General features: G+C 42.8%; 1 protein-coding gene across 8 annotated transcripts in view; it reads left to right on the top strand.

Moving 5' to 3' along the window:
• The window catches only part of FRYL (FRY like transcription coactivator), a 332,614-nt gene that overhangs the window by 279,748 nt on the left and 25,773 nt on the right, over positions 1–27,093 (top strand). For all 8 annotated transcript variants that reach the window (XM_061583298.1, XM_061583296.1, XM_061583297.1 and 5 more), the window contains 8 exons: positions 6,111–6,281; positions 7,089–7,229; positions 9,273–9,470; positions 10,826–10,987; positions 11,175–11,249; positions 14,714–14,890; positions 17,994–18,194; positions 20,227–20,397. In XM_061583298.1, the coding sequence (XP_061439282.1) occupies positions 6,111–6,281; positions 7,089–7,229; positions 9,273–9,470; positions 10,826–10,987; positions 11,175–11,249; positions 14,714–14,890; positions 17,994–18,194; positions 20,227–20,397 (1,296 nt within the window). The remainder of the gene's footprint in view (positions 1–6,110; positions 6,282–7,088; positions 7,230–9,272; positions 9,471–10,825; positions 10,988–11,174; positions 11,250–14,713; positions 14,891–17,993; positions 18,195–20,226; positions 20,398–27,093) is intronic.

The raw sequence follows: 27,093 nt of genomic DNA, 5'->3' as shown, positions 1-27,093 counted from the left end.
AATAGCTACAGTCCCCTTTCATTTGTCTCTGTGTTCTGGTTCTTTACAAACTGAACTACTTTGGTAAAAACATGAGCTTCTGAGCTCGGCTTTGATGCTTCATTTGGTATCTCAGTTTTAGATTCAACCTGAAAAACAAACTTGGCCATACTACTGGAGTTTTTGATTTTAAAGGAAGCAAAAACAGAGAGTAGTCATATGAGTACCCTGGCAATTTTAATAAATTTAGAACAATGTAAGGTCTCATGGCAAACAACCTTAATGAAAAAAGGAGTCCAAGATGGGTGGGAATTTCTTTCTTTTTTTTGTTAAGGTAATTCTAGAGTCACAATCGCAAGCAATTCCAACAAGGAAAAAAGGTGGAAGACAGTAGAAGAAGCCAATGTGGCTTCACAAAAAGCTTAGAGATTACCTCAAAATGAAAAATTACACATATAGGAAGTGGTAGGAAGGCCAGGCCATAAAGGAAGAGTCCAGACAGGTAGCACAGAATTGCAGGGATGGTGTCAGGAAGGCTAAAGTTGAGAATGACCTAAGGTTAGCTAGGGATGCTAAAAGCAACAAAAAAGCTTTCTTCGGGTACTTGCATATTAAAATAATAATAATAATAATAATAATAATAATAATAATAATAATAATAAAATTTTATTTTTGAGTCGCCTATCTGGCCGAATTAACGGCCACTCTAGGCGACATACAGTAACAGGATAAAATACAATATAAAACCATAACAACATTCAATAATTAAGCTACCCACTCTTACATGTAATCAGCAGCATTAAAAACTAACCCACCCCAGAAACCCCATAGGCCTGCCTGAACAGCCAGGTCTTCAAAGATCAATGGAAAGCCATCAAGGAGGGGGCATGGCGGAGGTCTAAAGGACGGGCGTTCCAGAGGGTGGGGACCACAATTGAAAATGACCTCTCTCTGGTCCGCACCAGCCTAGCTGTTTTAACTGGTGGGACCGAGAGAAGGTCTTGTGTGGCTGATCTTGTCAGGCGGCATAATTGGTGATGCTGGAGGCGCTCCTTCAGATAAACTGGGCCAAAATCGTATAGGGCTTTAAAGGTTAATACCAGCACTTTGAATTGGGCCCGGTAAACAACTGGTAACCAGTGAAGATCTATTAATATTGGAGTTATATGATCACGTCGACGGCTGTTCTTTATCAAACGTGCCGCCGCATTCTGTACCAGCTGTAGTTTCCGGACCGTTTTCAAGGGCAGCCCCACGTAGAGCACATTACAGTAGTCTAAGCGAGAGGAGACCAGGGCATGTATAACTCGTGGGAGAAGATGGACAGGAAGGTAGGGTTGCGGCCTCCATATCAGATGGAGTTGATACCAAGCTGCCCGGCTCACTGGTGATACTTGAGCCTCCATAGACAGCTGTGAGTCAAGAATGACCCCGAGGCTGCGGACCTGGTCCTTCAGGGGCAATCTTACCCCATTAAACACCAGGTTTATATCTCCCAGCCTTCTCTTATCTCCCACGAGTAACACCTTGGTCTTATCAGGGTTCAACTTCAGCCTATTCCGTCCCATCCATCCACTTACGGCCTCCAGGCACTTGGACACGGTATCTACAGCCAACTCTGGTGAAGATTTAAACAAGAGGTAGACCTGAGTATCATCTGCATATTGGTGACACTGCAGCCCAAACCTCCTGATGATAGCCCCCAGCGGCTTTACGTAGATGTTGAATAGCATGGGGGAGAGGATAGAACCCTGTAGTACTCCACAATTGAGAGGCCAAGGGTCTGAAACCTCATCCCCCAATGCTACCCGTTGGTGCCTGTCTGAGAGATAGGAACGGAGCCACCGTAAAACAGTGCCCCCTATTCCTAATCCCTCTAGGCGATCTAAAAGGATACCGTTGTCAACGGTATCAAAAGCCGCTGAGAGATCCAGGAGGACGAGGAAGGTATATTCTCCCCTATCCAACGCCCTCCTCATATCATCCACCAGAGCGACCAAGGCTGTTTCAGTTCCATGTCCAGTCCTGAAGCCCGATTGGAATGGATCTAGATAATCTGCTTCATCCAAGTGTGTCTGTAACTGGCCACCACTCGCTCATCACCTTGCCCAAGAATGGTAAATTGGAGACTGGACGAAAATTATTTAGTTCTTTTGGAACCAAGGAGGGCTTTTTCAGAATAGGCTTTATTACTGCCTCCTTGAGGGCTGATGGCAATGCACCCTCTTCCAAGGATGCATTTACCACTGCCTTGATCCTTTCGTTCAGTCTCTCTTTACAGCTCATAATGACAGAGAAAAGAAATGGTGGTTGGTGGTTCAGCTACCCAATGAGGATGGCAAATGATAACAAACAACAAAGAAAAGGCAAAAGTGCTCAATTTCTATTTTGGTTCAGTCTTCTCCCAAAAGAGGCTGTATGATCCTCCTGGGAAACATGAAGTACAAGTTGAAGGGACAGAGTTGAGCTGAGCTGAAAACGACAGAATGAAATTTAACAGGGATAAATGCAAAGTTCTACACATAGGAAAAAGAAGCCAAATGCGCAGTTATAAGATGGGTGATACTTGGCTCAGCAATACTACATGTGAGAATAATCTTAGAATTGTTGTTGATCACCAGCTGAATATGAGCCAACAGTGTGGTGTAGCTGCAAAAAAGGGAAATGCTATTTTAGGCTGCAATAGCAGATGTATAGCTTCCAAATTGCAGAAGTACTAGTTCCCCTCTATTCAGCGCTGGTTAGGCCTCATCTTGAGTACTGCGTCCAGTTCTGAACACTCCACTTTAAGAAGGATGCAGACAAACTGGAATAGGTTCAGAGGAGGACAACAAGGATGATTAGGGGATTTGATACAAAGCCCTATGAGGAGAGGCTGAAAGAACTGGGCATGTTTAGCCTTGAGAAGACTGAAGGGTGATATGATAGCACTCTTCAAGCAGAGAATGGCTAGGATCTCTTCTCCATCACTCCAGTGGGCAGAACATGGAATCATGGGCTCAAGTTACAGGAAGCCAGATTTTAGCTGAACATCAGGAAAAACATAACTATTAGAGTGCATGACAATGGAACCAATTACCTAGGGAGATGGTGGGCTTTCCAATACTGAAGGCATTCAAGAAGCAGCTGGACAGCTACCTGTTGAGTATGCTTTGATTCCTACATTGAGCAGGAGGCTAGACTCAATGGACTTAGGGGTCCCTTCCAACTCTACTATTTTATGATTCCACAAGTTTAGCGAAGGGCACAGAAAATAAATGCTATTGGGTGGGTTTGTTAACTCCTTGAGACTCCCTCCTTCTACTCTTGTTCTGGCCTTTCGATTTCCCTTCCTGTTGGACAATTCAAGGGAAAACATTTTAATTAGCTGCTACAGTAGGGCCCCTCTCATACAGTTTCAGACCCCTGCCAAAAAGTGGAACTCCATCAATAAAATGGCGCCCAATGCCCAAAAAATGCTGTAAAAGCGGAACAAGCGCTGTATGAGTGGGGCCTTACTCTAATTGAAAGCTGCCGTATTAGCGGAATGCCAAAAAACAGGCCACCAAAAAGAGGGGCCCTACTGTATATAAAGGACAAACTAAGCAATTGAAAACTAACTGTGAAAAGCAACTTTTATTATTATTATTGGTTGCTGGGTTGATTTTTCTGTCCAAAAACCCTGAAAAGGCCTCATGCTGAGCTGCACATATTGGAAAAACCAGAAATTAGGCCTGAGTTATAGCCTAGATGTCTAGCTAGCCAGCTGGCTAACTGTAGTGTACACAGCAATATTTCTGTTTCTCTAGGGCTGTTTCATCCTTTGCCATCATGTAACTAAGAAAAAGAAGGAAAAAATAGCCACTATAATTGAGTATGGTGAGTGCTTTAAAAAAGTAAACGGTAGCCATTTTTTCACATCACTTTAAGTTATCTCTTTATTTCACTCTTTAGCAATAAGCACCCAATCCTGCTCTACTAATTATAATAACTACTCTTACTTCTTTCTGCAGGCAAACAAACATGCTTCTCTATTGCTGGATTGCTAGACAGCACAACTGAAACTGAAATGCAGAGCAAAGGGAAGTCCAAGGGGTGACGTCTACCTCTAGCCCATAATACAAAGTTCTAATATTTAACTCTTCAGGAGCCATTTTACAGCCTATAGAGGCTGTTTTTTTCAGGATCGCTTAAGTAATTACAGGGTGATTGTGACAATGAAAAACCCACTCTCAGTCAGGGAAAGTCTTGAGTGAGCAGACTTTAGGGGGCTCTTCCAGGTGAGGCTATTGTTGTGCACTTGCCCTGCCTTATTCACTAAATTGTTCAGAGAGTCCTATTCTTAAATTGCTCCTGTTCTTAATACAAGCGATCATTCTGTAAATGGAGGTTGTCATTGTCTGTCATGTCACAAATTTTAAAAAAAAATTCCAAAAAAATCTTAGGGAGGGTGAAGCACAGCTTGGGCAGGGGTGCCCCCATTTGCACCTTTCCGGGCTACAGGCCTGGTGGAAGCAGTGGATGTTCTCACCTCTCCTTGGCTCAGGGGACTCCTGTATGCCTTCCCACCAATCCTGCAGCTATCCATTGTGCTCCAGAAGATGAGGGACAACAGTCCTCTTGGTAGCTCCACTCTGTCCCTGGAGGCTCTGGTTTTTGGAAATCCTCAATCTGCAAGTGGATCGCCTGTGGAGATTGCCTCCCAGAAGGGACCTTCTCTCCCAGGGTCGTCATCTTCACCCAGATCCACCATGACTAGATCTTCATGTTGGCTCTTGAGAAGAAGAGACTACTAAAGGCGGGTCTCTCATCTGCAGTTATCAGTAGCCTTTTAAGTTGAGACCTATCCCAGTCTGTGTCTGTGTTAGAATTGCTTGTTAATATGTTTTTATAATGTTTTTAACCCTTCTCATTCAGAGTTTTGTTCCTGGTCTCTATCACCTCGGCCAAGAGAGTATCTGAGCTTGATGCACTTTCTGTGGGCAAATGCTTTTGTACTTTTAACAAGGACAGAGTGGTGTTCTGCATGGTTCTATCTTTCCAATCTAAAATCCTATCTTGGTTCCACTGTCAGCTGGAACTTCTCCCTTCATTTTGCCCTTTGGCTTGCCCTACTAAGAAGGCATGGTATTCTCTATATGTAAGAAAGGACCTGAAAGTGTGTATCACTAGGACCAAGCCCATCCATCACACAGATGCTCTGTTTGTGTCGTTCCACCTCTCTTCTTTAGGAAAGGAGGTGTCTACTTCCACTGTGTTGAGATGGATTAAGGCATATATAGACTTGGCTTATTGTTCTCTGAATTTTAGGCCTCCATCGAAAATTCTGGTGCACTCCACCAGGTCCACAGTCACCTCAGTGGCTTTTTCACTTAATGCATCCCTACTGGAAGTTTGCAGGGCCGCCACATGGGCATCACCAGATACATTTATCAAACATTATAAGATCAACCCGTACATCTCTGTGGAGACTGCCTTTTGGAGATTGATATTGCAGCATGTACTGCCAGTTCAGTAAGCACCCTATTCCTCTACAGATTGGATTACCTTCCCTACATGGGTCAGCTTTTGTATGTCTCACCTGAGATCATCTTACATGCACAGGAGAAGGGACCTTTGGTCTTAGCGTGAAACGGTCTTCTGTGTCATGTAAAGATGATCTCAGGGCCTCTCCCAAGATTGTGTTGGTCTACTTTTCTCATTGTTACAAGCTGTTTTCTGAGAGAGTGCAGTTTTTGTTTGCTTGTTCTTTTTGCTGTTTCTATATTCTTGTCTTTGGCTTGCCATAAAGGAACTGTCCTTTCTACGTAAGGGGAAGTAGAACTCTCAAAATCAACCAGTATGTTATTGTGCCTTCAACCACAAGGTGGAGCTCAAATCCCACCTGCGATCATCTTTACATGCTCATAGAAGACTAAGGGTCCCATTTCTGGTACAATCCATTATATGAGATATAAACCTAGAAGTAGCCTTTATTACTTGGTCTTCCATCAATATTACCACACAATGTTAGTCTTCTAGTTTTTATAGTAATGTCCTCAGTTTTACTGACCATGAACTTATTATAAAGTCAGTGACATTTTATTAAAATTCAAAAACTACACTTAACAGGTATTCAGATAACAAATATTTTGGCTTTTTCTGTTTCATAGGTTTGTGCAGAGGAGAAGTCCCCAACTCTTGCTCATTTGGCTCATATGATGAGTTTATACAGTACACACAGTTATTCCAGAGACTGTTCTAACTGGATTAATGTTGTGTGTAGATATTTGCATGACTCCTTCTCAGAAGCAACTTTTAATCTTATAACATATCTTGCAGAGGTAATGAAATAGTCTATCATTTTACATCATTTTAAGTGTCTCTTTCAAATGTGATTTATTATTTACTGCTTAAATAAATCTGAGAATTTTGTCCTTTCATATGTAAATGTTAAATAGCATTGGGATAAAGGATTTATCTATCTCTAACATGGTACATGTTGTTGATTTGGCAATGCACTGAAATAACTTCTACACCTTCCATTTTGCCATCTGCACTAGGGGTAGGGAACTTTTTGGCCTAGAGGCCAAACTTGGCACCCAGGCTTCCCCATTTCTCCTGTGAGGCCATTTTGGGAAAGCTATGCCCATGCATGACATTTTGGAGAAGCCACACCCACTCATAACATCAGGTGTGAGGCAGGTAAAGTCAGGGCTTCAAAGGAACGATCAGGAGCTTAAAATGGGCTCCTGATGGTCCCTTTGCTGAAGTGAGGTGTGCTCTCAACTACCCATCACCTATGCCTAACTCAAGGAGAAGGAAATGGTTTCCATTCAATGGAAGCCACTTCCCTACTTCCCCAGAACTGCTCTTTGAAGCTGCACATGTGGCTCCTTTCTACCACTAACATCGGGGCTGGCAAGGGAAAGTGTGGGGTGACTCGTATATGGCAAGGCATTTTGACAGATGGGTGGGACAGCCCACCTGTCAGTCATGTGATGTCATGTGATTTATAGGTGGTTGTCCGACCAACCTGCCAGAGTTTGCCCAAAGGGTAGGGCTTGGTAAAGATCTGACTCCAGGCCCAAAACCATTCTCCATATTTTGAATATAACAGATTAATTAATTTTTTATACATTTGTTTTTAGCTGCTAGAGAAAGGAATATCCAGCATGCAGCAATCTTTACTGCAAATTATTTACAGCCTTTTGAGTCACATTGACCTGTCTGCAGCACCAGTGAAGCAGTTCAATCTGGAAATCATAAAGGTCATTGGTAAATATGTCCAGGTGGGTATTTTGAAGTACCTAATTTGAAAATGTGTATAACTATATATTTTCACTGATATTTTGAGCTTTCCCACACCGCTTAACTTAAGCAGACTTTTTTAGTAAATAGTGGGGGATTCAAATCTATTTCACTAATGTATGTATTTTATTCACTATATTTAGTTCTGCATTTTATTCATTATATTTAGTTCCGCAAAGCCTCTCTTGTAGTAACATTCCATGTGAATTCTAAACTATCAGATAATATTTGGGCCACTACGGGTTTATATTTAAAATGCCTTAAGTACAGATTTGAACTTTATCTGTACAAATATCCAGGTGTAAAAGAAAACAATTGGCTGTTGCGATACAGCTCTGGAACAGGAATATGCATAATCGAAATGCTACATAACATTTTTTCAAGCTCTCTTGTTCATAAAAGAGGCTTTGCAGTTAATAGTATGCTTGAATTAGCATACAGTTATCAATTTTACTGTACCTTTGAACAACAGTACAACAAAATGGCTTAATCCTAATTAGTGGGGGAAATGTTAGTTTCCATCTCCGTGCATTTTTTCCATTGACAGATATGCACTTAAGTTATTGTACTCTTGTCAGGAGACATTAAGCAAACTAAATGATCAATGTAGCCAGGGTTCTTACAGCTTTCCATCTGTTCCTTTCACCTCTGACCTTTCATATTGAAAATTAAGAGGCCTTTTGCTTCATTGGCTATATTAACTAGATAAAAGGCTGGCAATCTTCATATTGGTTATATTAAAGTGTAAGTTGATTAAACTGGAATAAGAAAAATGAGGGCTCCATCTGTTCTTGGTAAGAAGGAAAATACGCATTTAATTTATGACAGTGGTTTAAAGAATACTGTGCGTAATGATTTGAAAGGTGAATATTGAGGTACTGTGCTCTAATTTTACAGCCCTGAAAGAGAGTGGCCCAGTTCAGTTGATCATATATGAGCTAAGTGAGCTAAAATATGAATGAACGTTTGTCCATACATATAAGCCCTTTACTCACACATTTTGCTCAAGCTGCAGTTAAACAAGGAAGGTTGTTGGTTTAATATCCTGGCTTGTATAACCATTGTTTCCCATTTCATCTGAGCTGGATAACTATGGATAATTAAGAGAATTCCTATTGTAATTGTGGCTTGTTCAAAAGGCCTCCATCTGTGGGCAAAATGATTGTTCATAAGAGCTTTTATTAAGCCCATACAGTGACATCTGAATGTGCATAGTGTGCAGTGGGAATATTTTGTTATTTATGTTCATGTTGGTTGTGATAAGGCATGCTGTGATAAAAGGTTCTGATTGATTATCACTTTTTCCCTATCTGAATCTGAAGCCCTTGTAACCGTAGAATTCAAAAATCTTCTAACAACTTAAAAGCAAGTCCTGCTGTGTTTCTTTTTCTTCTTTTATTTTCTTTCTCTCTCACTGTATGATTTCTGCTTTTTTCTTTCCTTTTACTGACCTCTCAGTTAGGTGTATTAACTGTCTTAGAAGCTTGTCACAACGAAATTAAGGAAAATGCACTTAGACTAGAGTCTTCCTGTTGTGTTTTGTCCTGATTGCTCCTTGAGAAGCTGGAGTCTGACCTCATGTGGAACTAGTATACTCATTTCTAAATAACACCAAGACAACTAAAGCAGCAATTCTAGCAAAAATTCACTTATTCCATCTGTCATGTTGTGAGCATACTGTTAAATTACAAATAGGATTTCAAAATGACTGTAAGAAAGCGTCTTGAATTCCAACACAGCAGCACAATTGATACTCACCAACATTTCCAGCAGTAGGTAGCAAACTTTTATATGTTAAGGTTCTCCATCATGTTTTTGATAAATGGTAAGGTCTTTTGACCTATTTCATAAATAGAATCTATTTTAACTTCATTGTTCTAGAATTTATATTAATATATTTTTCTAAAACTTAATAACTAATGCAGATCATGTTTACATTTAAAGTGAAAATACTTTTTGAGGTTAATCAATTTTTTTGTCATTCTGTTTTATGGGCAGTAACTGTAGTTTTCTACCTTTTTTAGAGTCCATACTGGAAGGAAGCACTTACTATTTTGAAACTGGTGGTGTCTCGGTCAGCAAGTCTTGTAGTACCTAATGATATTCCAAAGTCTTATGGTGGTGATATAAGCTCTCCTGAAATCTCATTTACAAAAATTTTTAATAATGTTTCCAAAGAACTGCCAGGGAAAACCTTAGATTTTCATTTTGACATTTCAGAGGTAAGGATATCTTAATTGAAGTATAACATTTTCTATGCTTAGAGTTTTGTGTTGAGGTATTTTGTAAGAACAACAACAAAATATTGTGAGCTGGTTCATACATAAGCCAAGCCATGCCTTCGTGTGAGACTCTCACATGTGTGCAGACTCTCAGAAAGGAGATTGCAGCTGCTTTTCTTCTAAATTGGTCCTGCTGCTGGGCTGCTTAAGCTAAGCCATGGTTTGACTTAAGAGTGTTGTCTTAAAGCTCATGGTTTGTCTCGCTCCAGACAAATAATGAGAAGTTGCCAAGGTTTGGTCTTGGATTTACAGCTCATGTTTCATCTAGAGGAGACAAGCCACAAGGTCAGGTTCAGACAACATACTATGCCAAACCATAGCTTAGCTCACAGCGACACAGCAGATGAAGGCCTGTGGGAGGAGCACTGCAGCCACAGTGTCTTCTCTGGGAACCCACCCATTTGTGCTAAGCCATATTTTGACTTACAGTAGAGCCCCACTTTACGGTGTTCCGTTTTCCAGCATTCCGCTGATGTGGCGGCTTTCAATTAGGGGAAATTCCCTGTTTTAAAGTCCCTTTTGCGGCATTTTCGCATGACGCAACCCATTATAGTCAATGGGTTCCGCTTTACAGCGATTTCCGCTTTACGGCAGGGGCCTGGTCCCTAACCCGCCATATAAGCAGGGCCCTACTGTAGTGTTATGTGCAAATCAGCTCTGTGGGACAACTCCTGAATAGCTTATTTAGCCAGAAATAAGTGAGACTAAATATTAATTGTTCTGCTTATACACAGTGATGGGTCTATGTTTATCCTATTGAACATACAATATTGTTTGAAGATAAGATAATAACAAAGGCCAGGATTGAAAGATCCAGTTTAGGAGCACTGGATATGTCCAGTGGGATTTTTTTTCTTTTAAAAGCCATTTGTAATGGGCCATGGGGAGTTACTATAGAAGAAGCACAAGCCTCTGTTGGGCATGCAGAAGCAATTATGCAGTTCTTTAGATCTTAGTCAATGTTTGGTGATAACAATACAGGACAGAAAGCTTTTTGAGCACACTATTCATTCAGATCAAGGGGTTTAGATTTTTTTCCAGTAGTTGGACTTCTGCATTGTGTGTTAAACTTTACACTGATGACTACAGTGGTCAGTGAATAAATTTATCCCATGTTAAGTTGTTTTCTTCTACCTATTAAAGTTGCTCAAAAATACTTTTATATAATTTTCATTCTGTTCTGCAACCCACTACTGCCCCTTGCCCTATCTTGCAGTTCAGAACGAAAGTGAGAGTTGCGAGACTAACACACTTAATTGAAGAATTTGATCTATACATTTACATTTCCTTTTTAGACACCAATTATTGGGAACAAGTATGGTGATCAGCACAGTGCAGCTGGCAGAAATGGAAAGCCTAAAGTCATTGCTGTTACAAGGAGTACTTCTTCAACTTCCTCAGGATCAAATTCTAATGCCTTGGTACCTGTCAGCTGGAAGAGGCCACAGTTGTCCCAGGTGAGTTATCTAGAAGTGACATTTTATTCCATTTGCCTCCAAAGTGTGAAAACACTTTCTGAAGCAAAGTAACAAATATGACTTAAATATTTTGGAATATTAGCTAACCAAAGTTGCTAGTATAATCAGAAGCCTTGTGTCCCTGATGAGTGACATGTTTGTTTTTGTTTTTTGTGGTTTTTTGCAGCGGAGGACTAGGGAGAAGCTAATGAATGTACTTTCTCTGTGTGGTCCAGAATCGGGTCTCCCCAAAAATCCTTCTGTAAGTGATTATAGATTCCAGAAGGGTGTAGTTCAGCTTACTCAACATATTATGGTGGCTAATGTGATTTTCCCTAGATGCCAGTCCATCACGTGGGTAGTAGTCTGTCGTCTGGTGTCCAAGGACAAAAAATGCACTGAAGCTTGCAGCTTGAGGAAGTAGTTAGGCATCGCTTCATTTCCTTTCCTGGTCCAAGGCAGATGTCTTAGTCCTACTCCCTGCGTGAGTTCTACTAAACCAACCTTTTCTTCATTCTTTCCTTTCCCGTTTTTTCCCCTTTCTTTCTGTAACTGGGAGGTGGGGTGTGGAAATTTGTCCTTTTCCCCTCCCATCTTCTCTTTACGTTTTTAAAGAAGGTTTCTTCCTTCCTTTTGGTGCAAACGGGTGCCTATTTATTTATTTTCAGGAGCTGCCACAGGGCCACGTGCTAGTGAACCCTTTCAGCCTCTTGTTCACTACCACCAGTTTTTCCTTTTTCCCCGTCTGCTTTTATTTTCAGCAGGCGTGCTGCGCCCACTGCACAGCAGCGAGGTCGGCTTCTCTCTTTGTGGTTCTGCCGCTAACCTCGCCAACAGCCTCCTTTTTTCCTGGGGCTCACTGCCCCATTCACTCCCACCCCCGCGGCCACTGCCACTGTTGTTCCCGCCAGCCCTATTTTGGCTCCAGGGCCGGTCTGGCAGCGCCACAATCAGCTGCTCAGTGCCACTGCGATCAGCTGTCCGGCGGTTCCCCCCCTTTGTGGAGGGGCCGCTCTAGCTTTTCCCGGACAGCTCTCCTGTTTCCTGGGGCTGGCATATCTTGAGTAGCACTGCTTTTAGAGCTTCAGCAGTCTGGCACTCAGCTGGTTTGGCGGGGGGGGGGGCGTTGCTGTTCTTAGAGAACCGAGCAGCTCAGTGGGGGTAATAGAGATCCATCTATCCTCCCCTCTCATGTTGCTGTTTTCACAGCTTACCCAAGCAGCTCAAGTGGGGGTAATAGGGCTCCTTCATTTAGCGCCCCTCCTGGTAAAAAAAAAATCTTTTCCCTTTTTGTTTGCAATCATTCTCATAGAGCTTTCTCCACTGTCCAGACAGTCAGGGTCACAGTGCCCCCTCCTGGTATAAAAAAAAAGGAGACAAAATATTATGTTCCCCTTTTGTGCTCAATCATTGTTCTCACTAGGGTAGTCTCTTTATTACCCCTTTTCCAGTGGTATTGTCTCCCTCCTTCTTCCTTTCTGTACCCTCTTCACTCTCCCCTTGGACTGGGCGGACAGTGACAGAGTCCCCATAGAGGACTTCTTAGCCGGCTGCAATTCAGAACTCAGAGCTCCCACCCCATACCAATTGCGGTAGTGGGCAGAGCAAGCCTTGATAGTATACAGCCTCATGGCTACAACCCAGCTTTTTTTGCTCACTCTCCCCTTGCCAATTGTGGCAGCGGGCAGAGAAGAGTCGCCCATTTGGAGGACAATCACCCAACCACTATCTGGCCCAGTGCTCTCCGCCCTAGCCAATCACGGCAGCGAGCAGAGCAGAGTTGTCGCAGAGGACAGCCGGCCAGGCAACATCCCGGTCTACACGCTCTCCTCCCTAGCCAAACGTGGCAGCAGGCAGAGCAGCTCTTCATAGTCACCCTACATGGCTTCTAAGCAGGACAGCGCAGAACAGCCCTGTATTTCGGGCGCTCAGGCACTTCAGCCTAATGCAAACCAGTCTCCTCCCCATCCCAAGGCCAAGAAGCCAAGGATTGTAGGCTAGAAGGGCCACACACTCAGTCCTCAAACAGGGCTAGATATATGGGGCAGGAGGAGCAGGCCCAGGGACCCGCGCCAGAGACAGCGCAGCATCTCAATGGCCAGGTTCCATCAAGGAAGAGAACAGACAATACAGCTTTTCAGAACCCTCAGATGGCTTTCACAGCAAACAGCTCATTCAACGTGCTCGTCTAGTCGCTCAACCATCCACCATTTCCCATTGTGGGACCTACATAGGGTCCTATATGCACTACAGAGACCACCCTTTGAGCCACTAGATACCATCTCTCTTCAGCTCCTGACCTACAAAGTCTTGTTCCTCATCACCATCACGTCAGCCAGACGCATCTTTGAGCTGGGCGCCCTGTCAATTGCACAACAGCTCTGCATTTTTCATGAGGACTCCGTAGTCCTTCGGATAGACCCATCCTTCATCCCAAAGGTCAATATGACCTTCCACAGGAAACAGGAACTGGTCCTACCGTCTTTTTGCCCCAGACCAGTACACCTGAGGGAAAAAGAGTTGCATTGCCTAGACTTCACTAGAGCACTCAGGGTATACATAGATAGAACAAGAGAATTGAGAACCATGCAGGCAATGTTTATATCAGCACACCCCAGGTCTCTGGGCAAAAAGGCCTCGACACCAACCTTAGCGCAGTGGCTAAGGACTTGCATCTGGATGGCCTACGAGGTCAGCGGCCTCACGCCACCACAGGGTGTAACTTCCCATTCTACTAGAGCAGCCTCCACCATGGCGGCCTTCACTACCAACGCCTCCCTGAGAGAGATCTGAAGAGCAACAAATTGGTCATCTCCTTTGACCTTCATTTGACACTATAAGATAGACCGTTACACCTCGGCCAAGGCTTTCTTCTGGAGAAGGGTCCTGCAGCAAGCTGTCTCCACAGATTAGTTGGCTTGCCCCGACCCACCCAGCTGGAACGGCTTGCGACCCACCCAGCTGGGATGGCTCTGGTATGTCCCACGTGATGGACTGGCATCCAGGGAAAATGAGCCATTGGTTCTCACCTGAAAGGTGATTTTACTGGATGCCAGTCCATCACTGCCCGTCCGGTTCAGTTTATCAGGGCATAGCCACTAATTTGTTCCAAGAATCAGGCTGCTCTCAGTTCACATGAAAATCCATATTAGGAGGAGGAGGAGTGTCTGCCAGAGAGGCAGACCAAAGTTTTTCGTATGTATATAGTAGATACCTAGGACTAAGTTAGCACAGTAGAGCTAAGTTTAGCACTGTAGTTTCCCGTTGTGTTTCCCCCACAGCCATTCTTGTTGATCGATCATGATCATAAGTGGACTCCGCTAGATTAGGACGGCGCTGGCCGCGATATTGTCCTTTTCTGTAGCCTGTGGCAGGGCTGCTGTTGCTTTTCTCTTTTCCTGCAGGTTTGCACATAGTCTCTTACAGTAACACATCTTGGTGGATGACGTCCGAAAATGAACTGGGGCCTGCAAGCCAGCAACACCTAACTACTTCCTCAAGCTGCAAGCTTCAGTTCATTTCCTGTCCTTGGACACCAGACGACAGACTACTACCCATGTGATGGACTGGCATCCAGTAAAATCACCTTTCAGATGAGAACCAATGGTTCATTTTCAGTAGCCTTGACCCACACCCAATCTTTCAGGGATGTGTCATCAAAAACATACTCTTCTCTGTATTCTGTTTTAAAGACATTCTTGTCTATATTACTGATGGTCTTTCTAGGTTGTGTTTTCTTCTAATGAAGACTTGGAAGTTGGGGACCAGCAAGCTAGTCTTATTTCAGCAACAGAAGAAGTAATTCAGGAGGAAGAAGTGGCTGTAGAAGATAACACCAGTGAACAACAGTTTGGAGTTTTTAAAGATTTTGACTTTTTAGATGTTGAACTGGAAGATGCTGAGGTAAGTCCATATAGTGGCAGTTTAACTTTCAGACTTTTCCACAAGGCTATCCTTCAAGCAAGGAAACTTTTTGGAATCTCCTTCATTAACTTGTGTTATAAGCTAGTATTTAATCAAATCCTTGGATAAATCTAGCAAATTCCACACCTTAGCAAAACTGAGATGCTTGTCTTAGAAGGAGAGCAGCTCGTCAAAGATTTCATGTTGTGCCCTTTGACATACCATGAAGTGTTATTTTTTCAAAATAGCTGCTCACTTTAAATTTGTCTGGATGCACAATGAGCTAATATTTATTTTTTATCAGATCTTCTGGTATGGCAGTATCAATTTGCTAGGTTGGAGGAATATTTTGATTTTTTTTCAGTTGCATATTGGATATTGCATTAAGGATCATAAAGTTAATATTTTATAGTTAGTAACAGAAATAAAACTATAGACCACATTCGTCAGTGAAACTACACAGAGCATGAAGTATAGCCTTTGATACCATCAACACTTGAGCAACAATTATACCACTGAACATTTTAAATGAAAGGCTGTTCTCATACTATTCTGTAATATTTTCTTGGCATAAGGCTTATGTTGGAACTGCTTTGATATTTAGCCATTCACGTTGTATCTGGTTTCATGGTGCATTTGTCATCTTTATCTGCATTTTTTTAAAGTAGTAAAATTTAACTGTTCCATTATACAAGATAACATTGCAGTGCATGGAAATCATATTCCGTGACCAATGCCATGCTATACTATAAACCACATTTTCTCCAAAGGTTTAAATAATCTGACCAAAAGTAATAATCAGCCCAAAAAAGAGTAAACAGATTATCTTTTTACCATTGTACCTATTATGCATAATATTTCTGGTATGAGCTAATTTTAAAACATTATGCATGTCATGGGAGATTAAGGGCAGAGCTGTGTGTATTCTGCAATTCAGATAATTAAAATTATTCTCCAAGAAAGGCAAAATCTTGTATCTATACAAAAATAAGCAAAAATGTATTTATTTGCCTATTAGCATAATTCTGCTTCTAATAGAGATGGGGTTGCTGTGTTTGGTGCTCATAAGCTATTTCTGCATTTTATAGTATGATCATGGAATACTTATAGCCCTGATAAAGGGCTGCTCCCTACACTGTAACTTTAAATTACAGTTATATCCTGTAAGTAACTTTTTGTTCTACAAAAGTGGCATAGGAATGATTTATATGCCTGTGTGTTGCCAGTAATCTAAAGTAATTTTGTAGGACCCAAGCCTTTGCTTCAAGTGGATGTATATGAACCCCTCCTCCATTACATTTTTAGCCAGGCAAGTTTAGTGCTTTATAATTCAGAAGAACTCAAAAGACACTCCAGTTTGTGTATAGAACTCCCATGCGAGTTGATTTACTTGTTTATTTAAGGTTTGGAGATAGTTTCCTATCTGTGAAGGATATGCAGGCATAAAGCCACTGTAATACCAAAGCCAGTGAGGGGGCTCTCACTCAGGCATTCATTAAAGCTCTAGTGAACTCAGGGGTACCCCAGTTCAGAGAAAACATGGACAATGGCCTTGACATAAGCGTCCAAAAGCCTGGATGCTTGGTGAAATTCTCACTAGCATTATTCATATTAGCTCTTAAAGGAAAGCTTATTTTTTCTTGCTTTTAAACAAGCCACATAAAAGATGAAGTTGCAGATATTTAGCCTGCATGCACATCTATGCATGTATGCTGGTATGTGATGGATATTTCTCCAGTGGGCATCAGGACACCCCCAAGTGGGTACCATCTTCCTTGCTAGCGCTTGAGGCAGGAAAGACTTAACACTCCAACGGACCGTCACCACAGCCTCTCCCATGGGTGCTAGTTCGTTTTTCCTGCCTCGCTTGAGCAGTACTGAGTTTCACCTTGCTCTTCAGTCTGGCTGGCTTATATCCTTATTTCAGTTTAAGGTATTATTCAGTGCAGACAATTGTGTGTAAATGTGTATATGGAAGGTTTCAGACAGTTTTTAATGAATTGGTGTGAGTGGATGAGTGACTGTTGAGTGGCCGTTAATCTGTTGATTAATTAAGTTGTAGTACAATTAATTATTCTAAATATTTGAGGCCCTAAATTAATTGATGATGATACAGAACAGGACAGATTCTTTTTGACTCCAGCTCCCATCAGCCCCAGCCCACATGGCCAATATGTAGGGATGATGAGTTATAGTCTAGCAACATTTGGAGAGTCAAGAGTTAGTCCTCCCAGATTGAAGGATAGTATCCAAAGAGGCCCATGTGCAAACTATTACTAAAATACATTCCTATCAATAGCAAGGTATGAAAAAGTGCTTCAGGAATAAAGAATACATTCATGTTTTGAGGACTCTTCTAAACGTGAATAATCATAACATTGTCTAAATACATTTATGCTTTCCTGCACTGTAAACAAAATCTATGCATTTTATACTTTGTTGAGTAAATGTAGATAAAGTAAATTTATCTGTGTTATCCTCAAGCAATTCACTACATTTGTTTTAATATATGTTACACTGAAAAATGTGCCATAGCCATCTTGTTTTAAGTGTTTGTCTCATAATGTGTTTTAACCAATTTTACTGAAACGTGGAGAAAATGAAATGTTAGGGGTTTTGGCAAAAGCTTTTCCAGAGCTTGAATCAGTCTTCTACTGCTGGCAAGCATACATTATAGAAATGCCCCCATTATAAAGTATCTTTAAGTGTTTGTCCTCGTTCTAATTATGTGTGTTTTTCTTTTTGCGAACCAGGAGCTGCAGGTAAGTTGCAGCCTGGTGCAGTGGCTTGTTTCATTTGTTGTCATCTGTGGTGTATTTGTCTGTGCTTGGTTGTCAGATATCTTGTACTGCTAAGGATACGTGGCTATAGACAATCATACACTCAGCTAGTTCCATCCATGAAGGGAAGGAAATTGTTTTTGCCATGTATTTAAACTCTTTGAATACAAACAATGTTGAATTTAAATATCCAATTAACTTGAAGGGCTGATTGAAACTCTGCTCCTAATTAATTCAGTATTTGTGTGGCTTTATTTTGCTGTGTTCATTTCAGTATTATGTGTATTCTGAGAGCATTAGAATAAACTTTATCTTAATTACAGGGTGAAAGTATGGACAACTTCAATTGGGGAGTCCGCAGGCGCTCCTTGGACAGTATTGACAAGGGAGATACACCATCACTCCAAGAATATCAGTATTCTGGTAGCACCCCAAGCTTGAACTTGACCAATCAGGAAGATACTGATGAATCCTCGGAAGAAGAAGCCCTGACTGCAAGTCAGATATTATCACGATCACAGATGGTAAAACATTTATTCCAAATCACGTGAAGTACTAGTTCCCCTCTATTCAGCACTGGTTAGGCCTCATCTTGAATACTGTGTCCAGTTCTGGTCTCCGCACCTCAAAAAGGATGCAGACAAACTGGAACAGGTTCAGAGGAGGGCAACAAGGATGATCAGGGGACTGGAAACAAAGCCCTATGAGGAGAGACTGAAAGAACTGGGCATGTTTAGCCTGGAGAAGAGAAGACTGAAGGCAGATATGATAGCACTCTTCAAGTACATGAAAGGTTGTCATGTAGAGGAGGGCCGGGATCTCTTCTCGAATATCCCAGAGTACAGGACACGGAATAATGGGCTCAAGTTGCAGGAAGCCAGATTTCGACTGGACATCAGGAGAAATTTCCTAACTGTTAGAGCCATATGACAATGGAACCAATTATCTAGAGAGGTAGTGGGCTCTCCGACACTGGAGGCATTGTAGAGGCAGCTGGACAGCCATCTGTCGGGAATGCTTTGATTTGGATTCCTGCATAGAGCAGGGTGTTGGACTTGATGGCCTTATAGGCCCCTTCCAACTCTACTATTCTATTATTCTATTCTCAGATAAAAATCAGGGGTCTCTTTGTTTTAACCTTCACTTAAATGGTAAACTGTGTAATTATTCAGAGTTTTGTCTTGGTCTGTCTTCTGCAGAAAGAGAGGGCAAGGTGTGGGACTTTAAGCACAGCAGTAGGTATTTGTTTATTTAAAATATTTCTATGCTTCCTTTCATAAAATCTCAGGGTAGTATACAGAGTTAACAATTAAAACACAACAATAAAACTGTATATACAAAACAGTAAAATCCAACCTGAAGCAAATTTAAACCAATTTGTACTAGAAGCTAGAGATGGTCTGGAAGAAAAATATGTCTTCAGCAGGTATCTAAATAACAGCAGTGCTGGCCAGAAACGGTTCATTGGTGGGGCCTTGTGGCATTCCCACAAGATGGCCTGCGCCGCACTGACTTCCTTGCTGCCTCATCCCTCTCACTGCCAGTAAGCATCAGGAAGCTAGCATCACAACTGCAAGTGAGCCACATCTAGTGTTGGCACCTGCTTCAATTTAGAGGGGTGATTTCATAGAAAGGACATCACAACAAAAATGGCTCTTACTCTGGTTGCCATAAGATGGGCTTCTGCAGGCTGCAGAACATCCAGGAGGGCCTCAGATGATTTTAGTGACTTGATAGGGTGGTATGCAGCCTCCATCTATCTTTCTAGTTTCCTAAATTAGAGATAATGGGAGTGATTAATCAAGTGCTGCTCTGGCATAACGGTCAATGAAACTAGCACAGAAGTGCTCCTTGAATTGCATCCATAGTAAAAAGAAATGGCATGATATGGTTTGGAATAGTCTCACCAGTACCCCACAAATAAGGGTTTCCAGATGTGTATTTGTTTAAATAGTGTCAACATTATACTAAATATATTGCCATACTCTAGTAATAAGAAACTGATATTTCTAGGTGGCGTTCTTATCATTTTAATAGCAAGAGATATTATTGGATATAGAAGAGTTTCATCTTGAATAATTTCAGAAAACTAAAACTGGAAAAAGTAAATGAACAATAATGGAATGTGATAAGCTACATTCAACTCATTGTTCATTATATTGCTGAATTTTTAATTGCAATTTTTAAAATTAGGATATTTTGACTTGGATAGCTGACACAAACAATTTACAATCTAGAAGCGTTTGCTATCTGTGTAAAATGTGATTAACACAACAAGCTTTTGAACAAACCTTTTAAGTAGAGACCTTATCCCAGTCTCCACCTATATTACAATTAATTTTAGATTTTTTAAAAGATGTTTTAAAGATTTATTTTTAAAGATGTTTTAAAATGTGTTTTGTTTTAAAGATGTTTGTAGTGTGTGTGTTTTTTGCTGCCTTGTACTCCTTCGAGGAGGAAGAGTTTTACAAAGATTTTACTTTGTAATATGCATGAAAACAGAGTGTTGTTTTTTTCTGCTGATCCTTAATTTGAACTGGATTTATGTCTCCTTAGCTAAACAGTGACTCGGCTGCTGATGACACAGTACTAGATCATTCTGGGTCATTGCTACAGTCTCAAGACTCCACTAGCAGTGTTGGAACAGAAGAAGTGCTGCAACTCAGAGCTGAGACTCCAAGTTTGGAGGTTTCCCCTCTAGATAATGCTAGCAATCAGCTGCCTGAGGTGGGGAGAAATGCGGGCTGGCGCATGGCTGATTTGGGTTCTTTCTAGCACTGTATAGTGTCTTTTTGATTTCTTTCCAAACGTACTTTCTTCCGTAATTGATTATGTAATTTAATATTAATATTTCTAACCTGTGGTGGCATAAGGGAATGAAACTGTTTTCTGAAAACCAATCATTTCCTTGATGGACTTAAGATGTTCACCAGAGGTTAAAAATATGTTTAAATGCTAATAATGAATATTTTGTGGTGTAGAATAATAATCTAATGAGCAAGATGGTTTTCTGGGTCAGTAATTGTCTTCCTGTGATCTTCCCCTGCCACCATGTTTGCCTTGCCTTTGTGATTGGGTGCTTTAATTGGGGTTTGAACCTCAGGCCAGCTGTGTTAGCAACTGGTTGATTCAGCCAGTCCTTTTGAACAGGAGTTCTATATGCCAGTGGCATTTTTTAAAAATGGAATGCCTATATGGAGTAAACGAGATTCCTGACTAGTTGCTGATAAGAAATCAGTGAGTATTTTAAGTGTGTGCTATTGCAAACAATTTTGTGTGTGGTAACTAAAGATAAAGCAGGTTATCTCTGATTTGTAATTTTTACTGGAAAAAAAATAATGTGTAAAATAATAGTTGAGTAGATACAGTGCCTTACAATCAGACCTCTGACCAATGCTCTTATATTACTGAATTACAAATGGTACATTGTAATTTCATTCCATATGATATTTTATTTTGAAACACTGAAACTCAAAATCAATTATTGTAAGGTGACATTGGTTTTAAGTTGGGAAATGTTTGTAAGAAACATAAAAAACTGAAACATGTTGCTGGCATAAATATTCAACCCCCACACATTAATATTTGGTAGAGCCACTTTTTGCTACAATAACAGCTTTAAGTCTTTTAGGGTAGGTATGTACCAGCTTTGCACAAAGTGTCAGAGGGATTTTGGCCCATTCTTCTGGGCAGATTCACTCCAAGTCGTTCAGGTTGGTTGGACATCGCTTTTTGTTCCTGAGCCACTCCAATGTTGCTTTGGCCTTGTGCTTGGGATCATTGTCCTGCTGAAAAGTGAATTTCCTCCCAAGCTTCAGTTTTTTAGTGGACTGAAGCAGGTTCTCTTGAAGTATGTCACTGTATTTTGCTCCATCCATTCTTCCTTCGATTTTAACAAGATGCCCAGTCCCTGTTGATGAGAAGCATCCCCACAGCATGATGCTGCCACCACCATACTTCACTGTAGGGATGGTGTGTCTTGAGGCATGGGCAGTGTTAGGTTAACACCACACATAACGCTTTGAGTTTTGGCCAGAAATCTCTATCTTGATCTCATCTGACCGCAAAACCTTTCCCCACATTGCAACTGGGGCACTCTCATGCTCTCTGGCAAACTCCAGATGTGCTTTCAGATGGTACTTTTTGAGTAACGGCTTCTTTCTTGCCACCCTCCCATACAGGCCAGTATTATGCAGAGCTCTTGATATGGTTGACTGGTGCACCATTACTCCACTCTCAGCTGCTGAACTCTGTAGCTCCTTCAAAGTGATTGGTGGCCTCTCTGTGGCTTCTGTTGCAAGTCTCTTTCTTTTCAAGTGCTGAGTTTTGAGGGACGGCCTTTTCTTGGCAGTACCTGGGTGGTGTGATGCAACTTCTGCTTCCTGATTATTGATTCAGTTGTGCTCACTGGGATATCCAAACACTTGGATATTATTTTGTACCTTTTTCCTAATCTGTTCATCTATGTATTACATTATTTCTCACTTCTGTAGAATGCTCTTCATTTTCCTTCAGATCCACAGCCTGACCAATGATCCTTCAACAGTTCGGTTTTTATCCTGACAATGTGACAGCAGCTTTAATGGTTCACAGGTGGAGGCCAGTGGTAAGGTAACTGTGTCCTCGATAGGGCAATTTCTTTCATCTGTGTAAACTGGGAGCTTCTGCAGCACAGGAGTTGAATACTTATGCAAGCAACATGTTTGTTTTTTATGTTTCTTACAAACATTTCCCATCTTAAAACCAATGTCACCTTACAATAATTAGTTTTGCGTTTCAGTGTTTCAAAATAAAATATACAGAACGAAATTACAATGTACCATTTGTCATTCAGTAATTATGAGAGCATTGGTCAGGGGTCTGATTACTTTTGCAAGGCATTGTATTCTTTTCCCTTTTTTCTGAGAGCATTCAGAGCTATCATAAGATAGCAACTGCTGTAATTTCTAAGCACCACCATCATGACCTTTTAAGGTAGGGCTGGGGAACTGGATCTGGTTGGTGGCCTCACCCTCCATGGGCAAACCTTAACAGGTAGACAAAACCACCCACCTGCCAATCACCTGTCTGTGAGCTGATGATCACAGTGACCTCCTTTGAAGATGCATGTCCAGCTCCAGTCAACTCTTTAGTGCACAGAATGCATCTTCAAAGGGGCTTACCAGATCAACACAAAGTGGTTTGCATTGAAACCACTTGTTAAAATGGAGCTCCACCACCCCTCATTTTAGCAGGTGGTTTCATTTCAAACTGCTAATGGAGTACGCCTCTCTGAAATCCCACTCCCAGCACCGATCAGCTTTGCAGCTAAAAAATAGCTCTGTTTTAGTAAAGTCTTCCATGTTAACTGCTTTTAAAGAGCCCAGTTGGCTGCACAAGGGAATTCCCTGTGACTGATCAGCACTGACAGGTAGTCCTGGTTATAACGAACAATCAGGAGTTCACTTTAGGTTCCCAAGTGTTCCAATGTAACCACACCCATACCTGCGTCATACCTGATATCACATATGATGTCAGGTCTAAGGCAGGTGGCCTTGGTTGGGAAAAATAGGCTCCCAGGCCAAATTAGGACCCCGTCAGGCCCAATTAGATCTGCAGGTCGAAGGTTCCCCCCTGTTTTAAGGAGTCAGATTAAATGGACCACTTCAGTTTGGCATCTTCAGTTAATCTCAACTAATCTTAACTTTTCCATAGGAGGAATGCCATCAAGCGGGTTATAGCTCCACCTATCGTCCGAAGGCAAGAATGTTTTTGAAGTCAAGACTAGGGGCGTCAAGCCCCTCCCACTCTCCAGTTCATTCTTGCCTTCATCCGTGCAAGTTGGATATATACCTTAGCATTTAGATAAGTTTTGTGTATTTGTGTGACAGGGTGTGGTGGTTTGTGTGTGTAGTCCACGTTATTCCTTCCCTCTGTCTTTTACTTTACTGTTTGTGGGACTGACTGTTCCTTGTTTGTCTTTGCGCTTCCGGGGGATTCCCTGTTTCATATATTTTTTCTCTCAGTCCCTGCCTATTGACTAGGAGACCGCGGCTGCGGTTTCTCCTCACAAGGCGGCCGACACAGCCTTTTTTGCGGGAGCTTGCAGCTGCAGCTTCCTGCCTAGCCGACCGGCTATTCTGAGAGGCCGCAGCGGTGGTTCTTCCTTTCCTAGTCAGCGATCTAGACGTTTCCCAGGAGCTTGCGGCTGCAGCTCCCTGCCTAGCCATACGGCGATTTTGGGAGACCGCGGCTGTGGTTCTCCCTTCCTTAGCAGGCGGATGCAGATTTAATACAAGAGCTTGCGGCTGCAGCTCTCTGCCTTGCGCCGCATCTCTCCCTCCGTTTTTTCAACTCGCTCTTTCTCCTTCAGTGTAATTTCTAGTTGCGCTGCCCCGCCTCCCCCGGCTCGGTCTGCGGCATTTTTAACTCCCGCCGCGACTGCCCTTGGAGCCTGCGGCTGCGGTTCTTTTTGTTCCTTCGCCCACTAAATTTATCTAAGCCGTGATCGCGCTTCTCAGCCCCGCGGCCTCAGAGTTTGTTTTATTGTCCTTGAGGCAGATTTTGAGCTTGCTGGCGCTCTCTGGTGACCACCATTGCTTCTCCATCGCCCCAGCCTTTCTGATTGGCCATTTTTCCAGTTCTTTTCTCGGGCGCCATTTTGTTCCTTCCCGTTTTTCCCGCCCTTTCTGTTTTGCCTTTTCCACAGTAAAGGATTCCGTTATAGGACTTTTCTGTCAGTTTCTGCCTTTTCTGTCAGTTTCTGTGCATATGCTGCAGAGCAGAACCTCTATCAGCCTGTTACAACTTCTTCGCCAAAAATAACTGTCTGAAGCTGACTACTGAAGCCTTCTCATGTATCCAGCCTAGTTGGAACTGTACATTCTGCCCCATCCGTGGCCGTGTACCAAGGCTGTTGCTACTATACAAAACCTGCTTGAACTGTACATTCTGCTCCATCCGTGGCCGTGTACTAAGGCTGTCTGAACTGTACATTCTGCCCCACTTGTGGCCGTGTACTAAGGCTGTTGATACTATACAAAACCTGTTTGAACTGGACATTCTGCCCCATCCGTGGCCGTGTACCAAGGCTGTTAATTCGGTACATTCTGCCCCATCCGTGGCTGTGTACTTAGCCATCTGCCAGTGCATTCTACCCCATCCGTGGTCGTGTACTGAGCCTGTTAGGGTCTGTGCATTCTGCCCCATCCGTGGCCGTGTACTGAAACCCATAGAAAATATAAGATGGCGGAACAGCCAGCGACGACTCAGATAGCCAAGCCGAAACCATCTAAGGCGGCCAAACATAAGCATACCAAAGCGGTTGCCAAAACAAAACATCTTTCCAGCCACAGCAAAGCCAAGCGCCCACGTTGTTTCTGTTCCGGCTTCCGATGCAGCAGCCCAGGAACAGTTAACGAATCTATTTCATTCTCCCACGGGTTCGGACTTCACTGGTTTTCCTGAACAGCCAACTACCAGCCAGCCCCCTCCCATATTACCGCCCAGGGCCTTTCCATCGTCACAGCCTACTGGGCCGCCTCTACAAGCGCAACCATCCTCTTCACCAGGGCTGCAACTGTCTCATGAGTTCCTATCTCAACTACAAGGCATGCTGTCATTTTTTACTCAAACTCAGTCACCGCCACAAGTTCCCGCCATACCTCAGCACAGTATGGATCACTATGTAATTTATTTATTTATTTATTTATTTGTTTCATTTTTAAACCGCCCATAGCGAGTGGCTCTCTGGGCGGTGTACAAAAGATTAAAATACAGAATATCACAATAAAATCAACCTACCAACAGTAAACATAAACAGCAAAAAAAAAAAAAGATTTAAAATTATAACATTAAATACTTAAAATGCCTGGGAGCATAGCCAGGTCTTAACCTGGCGCCGAAAAGATAGAAGCGTCGGCGCCAGGCGTACTTCTTCGGGGAGGCTGTTCCACAGTTCGGGGGCCACTACGGAAAAGGCCCTAGATCGAGTAACTGTCCTCCGGGCTTCCTGATGGGTTGGTACCCGGAGGAGGGCCTTAGATGCTGAGCGAAGTGACCGGGTAGGTTCATAGCGGGAGAGGCGTTCCACAAGATACTGCGGTCCCACACCGTGTAAGGCTTTATAGGTCAAAACCAGCACCTTGAATCTGGCTCGGAAACAAATGGGTAGCCAGTGCAAACAGGCCAGAACAGGTGTTATAGGCGCTGACCGGCTGGTCCTCGTCAGCAGTCTGGCTGCTGCGTTTTGCACTAGCTGAAGCTTCCGAACTGTCTTCAGGGGCAGCCCTACGTAGAGCGCATTACAGTAATCCAACCTAGAAGTTACCAGAGCATGAACAACTGAGGCGAGGTCATCCCTGTCCAGATAGGGGCGTAGCTGGGCTACCAACCGAAGGTGGTAGAACGCATTCCTTGCCACTGAGGCCACTTGCACCTCAAGAGACAAGGAAGGATCGAAAAGAACCCCAAGACTACGAACCTGTTCCTTCAAGGGGAGTGTAACCCCATCTAGAACAGGGTAAACATCCACCATCTGGGCAGGGAAGGCATTCACCAACAGTGTCTCAGTCTTGTCTGGATTGAGTCTCAGTTTATTAGCTCTCATCCAGTCCATTATTGCGGTCAGGCAGTGATTCAGCACATCCACAGACTCACCTGTAGAAGATGAAAAGGAGAAATAGAGCTGCGTGTCATCAGTGTACTGGTGGCAATGCACTCCAAAACTCCTGATGACGGCTCCCAGAGGTTGCATGTAGATGTTAAAAAGCATGGGGGACAAAACCGACCCCTGAGGGACTCCACAATGGAGAGTCCAAGGTGTCGAGCAATGTTCCCCAAGTACTACCTTCTGGCGACGATCCGCCAAGTAGGAGCGAAACCACTGCCAGGCAGTGCCTCCAACTCCCAACTCCGCGAGTCTCCCCAGAAGGATACCATGGTTGATGGTATCAAACGCCGCTGAGAGATCAAGGAGAATCAACAGAGTCACACTCCCTCTGTCCCTCTCCTGACAGAGGTCATCATACAGGGCGACCAAGGCTGTTTCAGTGCCAAAACCAGGCCTAAAACCAGATTGAAATGGATCCAGATAATCGGTCTCATCCAAGAGCACCTGGAGTTGACCGGCGACCACCCGCTCCAGAACCTTGCCCAAAAAGGGGACATTCGCCACCGGTCTATAATTGTTCAAGTTATCTGGGTCTAAGGAAGGTTTCTTTAAAAGAGGTCTCACTACTGCCTCCTTGAGACTACTAGGGACTACTCCCTCACTCAAGGAGGCATTTATCACTTCCTTGGCCCAGCCGGTGGTACTAGTCCTGCTAGCCTTCACTAGCCAAGATGGACAAGGATCTAGAGCAGACGTGGTCGCCCACACCAATCCAAGCACCTTGTCCACTTCTTCAAGCTGCACCAACTGAAACTCATCCAATAATGAAAGAC

The sequence above is a fragment of the Rhineura floridana genome, chromosome 9, assembly GCF_030035675.1.
Source record: "Rhineura floridana isolate rRhiFlo1 chromosome 9, rRhiFlo1.hap2, whole genome shotgun sequence".
Taxonomy (NCBI): domain Eukaryota; kingdom Metazoa; phylum Chordata; class Lepidosauria; order Squamata; family Rhineuridae; genus Rhineura; species Rhineura floridana.
This window is presented reverse-complemented; position numbering and strand designations above follow the sequence as displayed.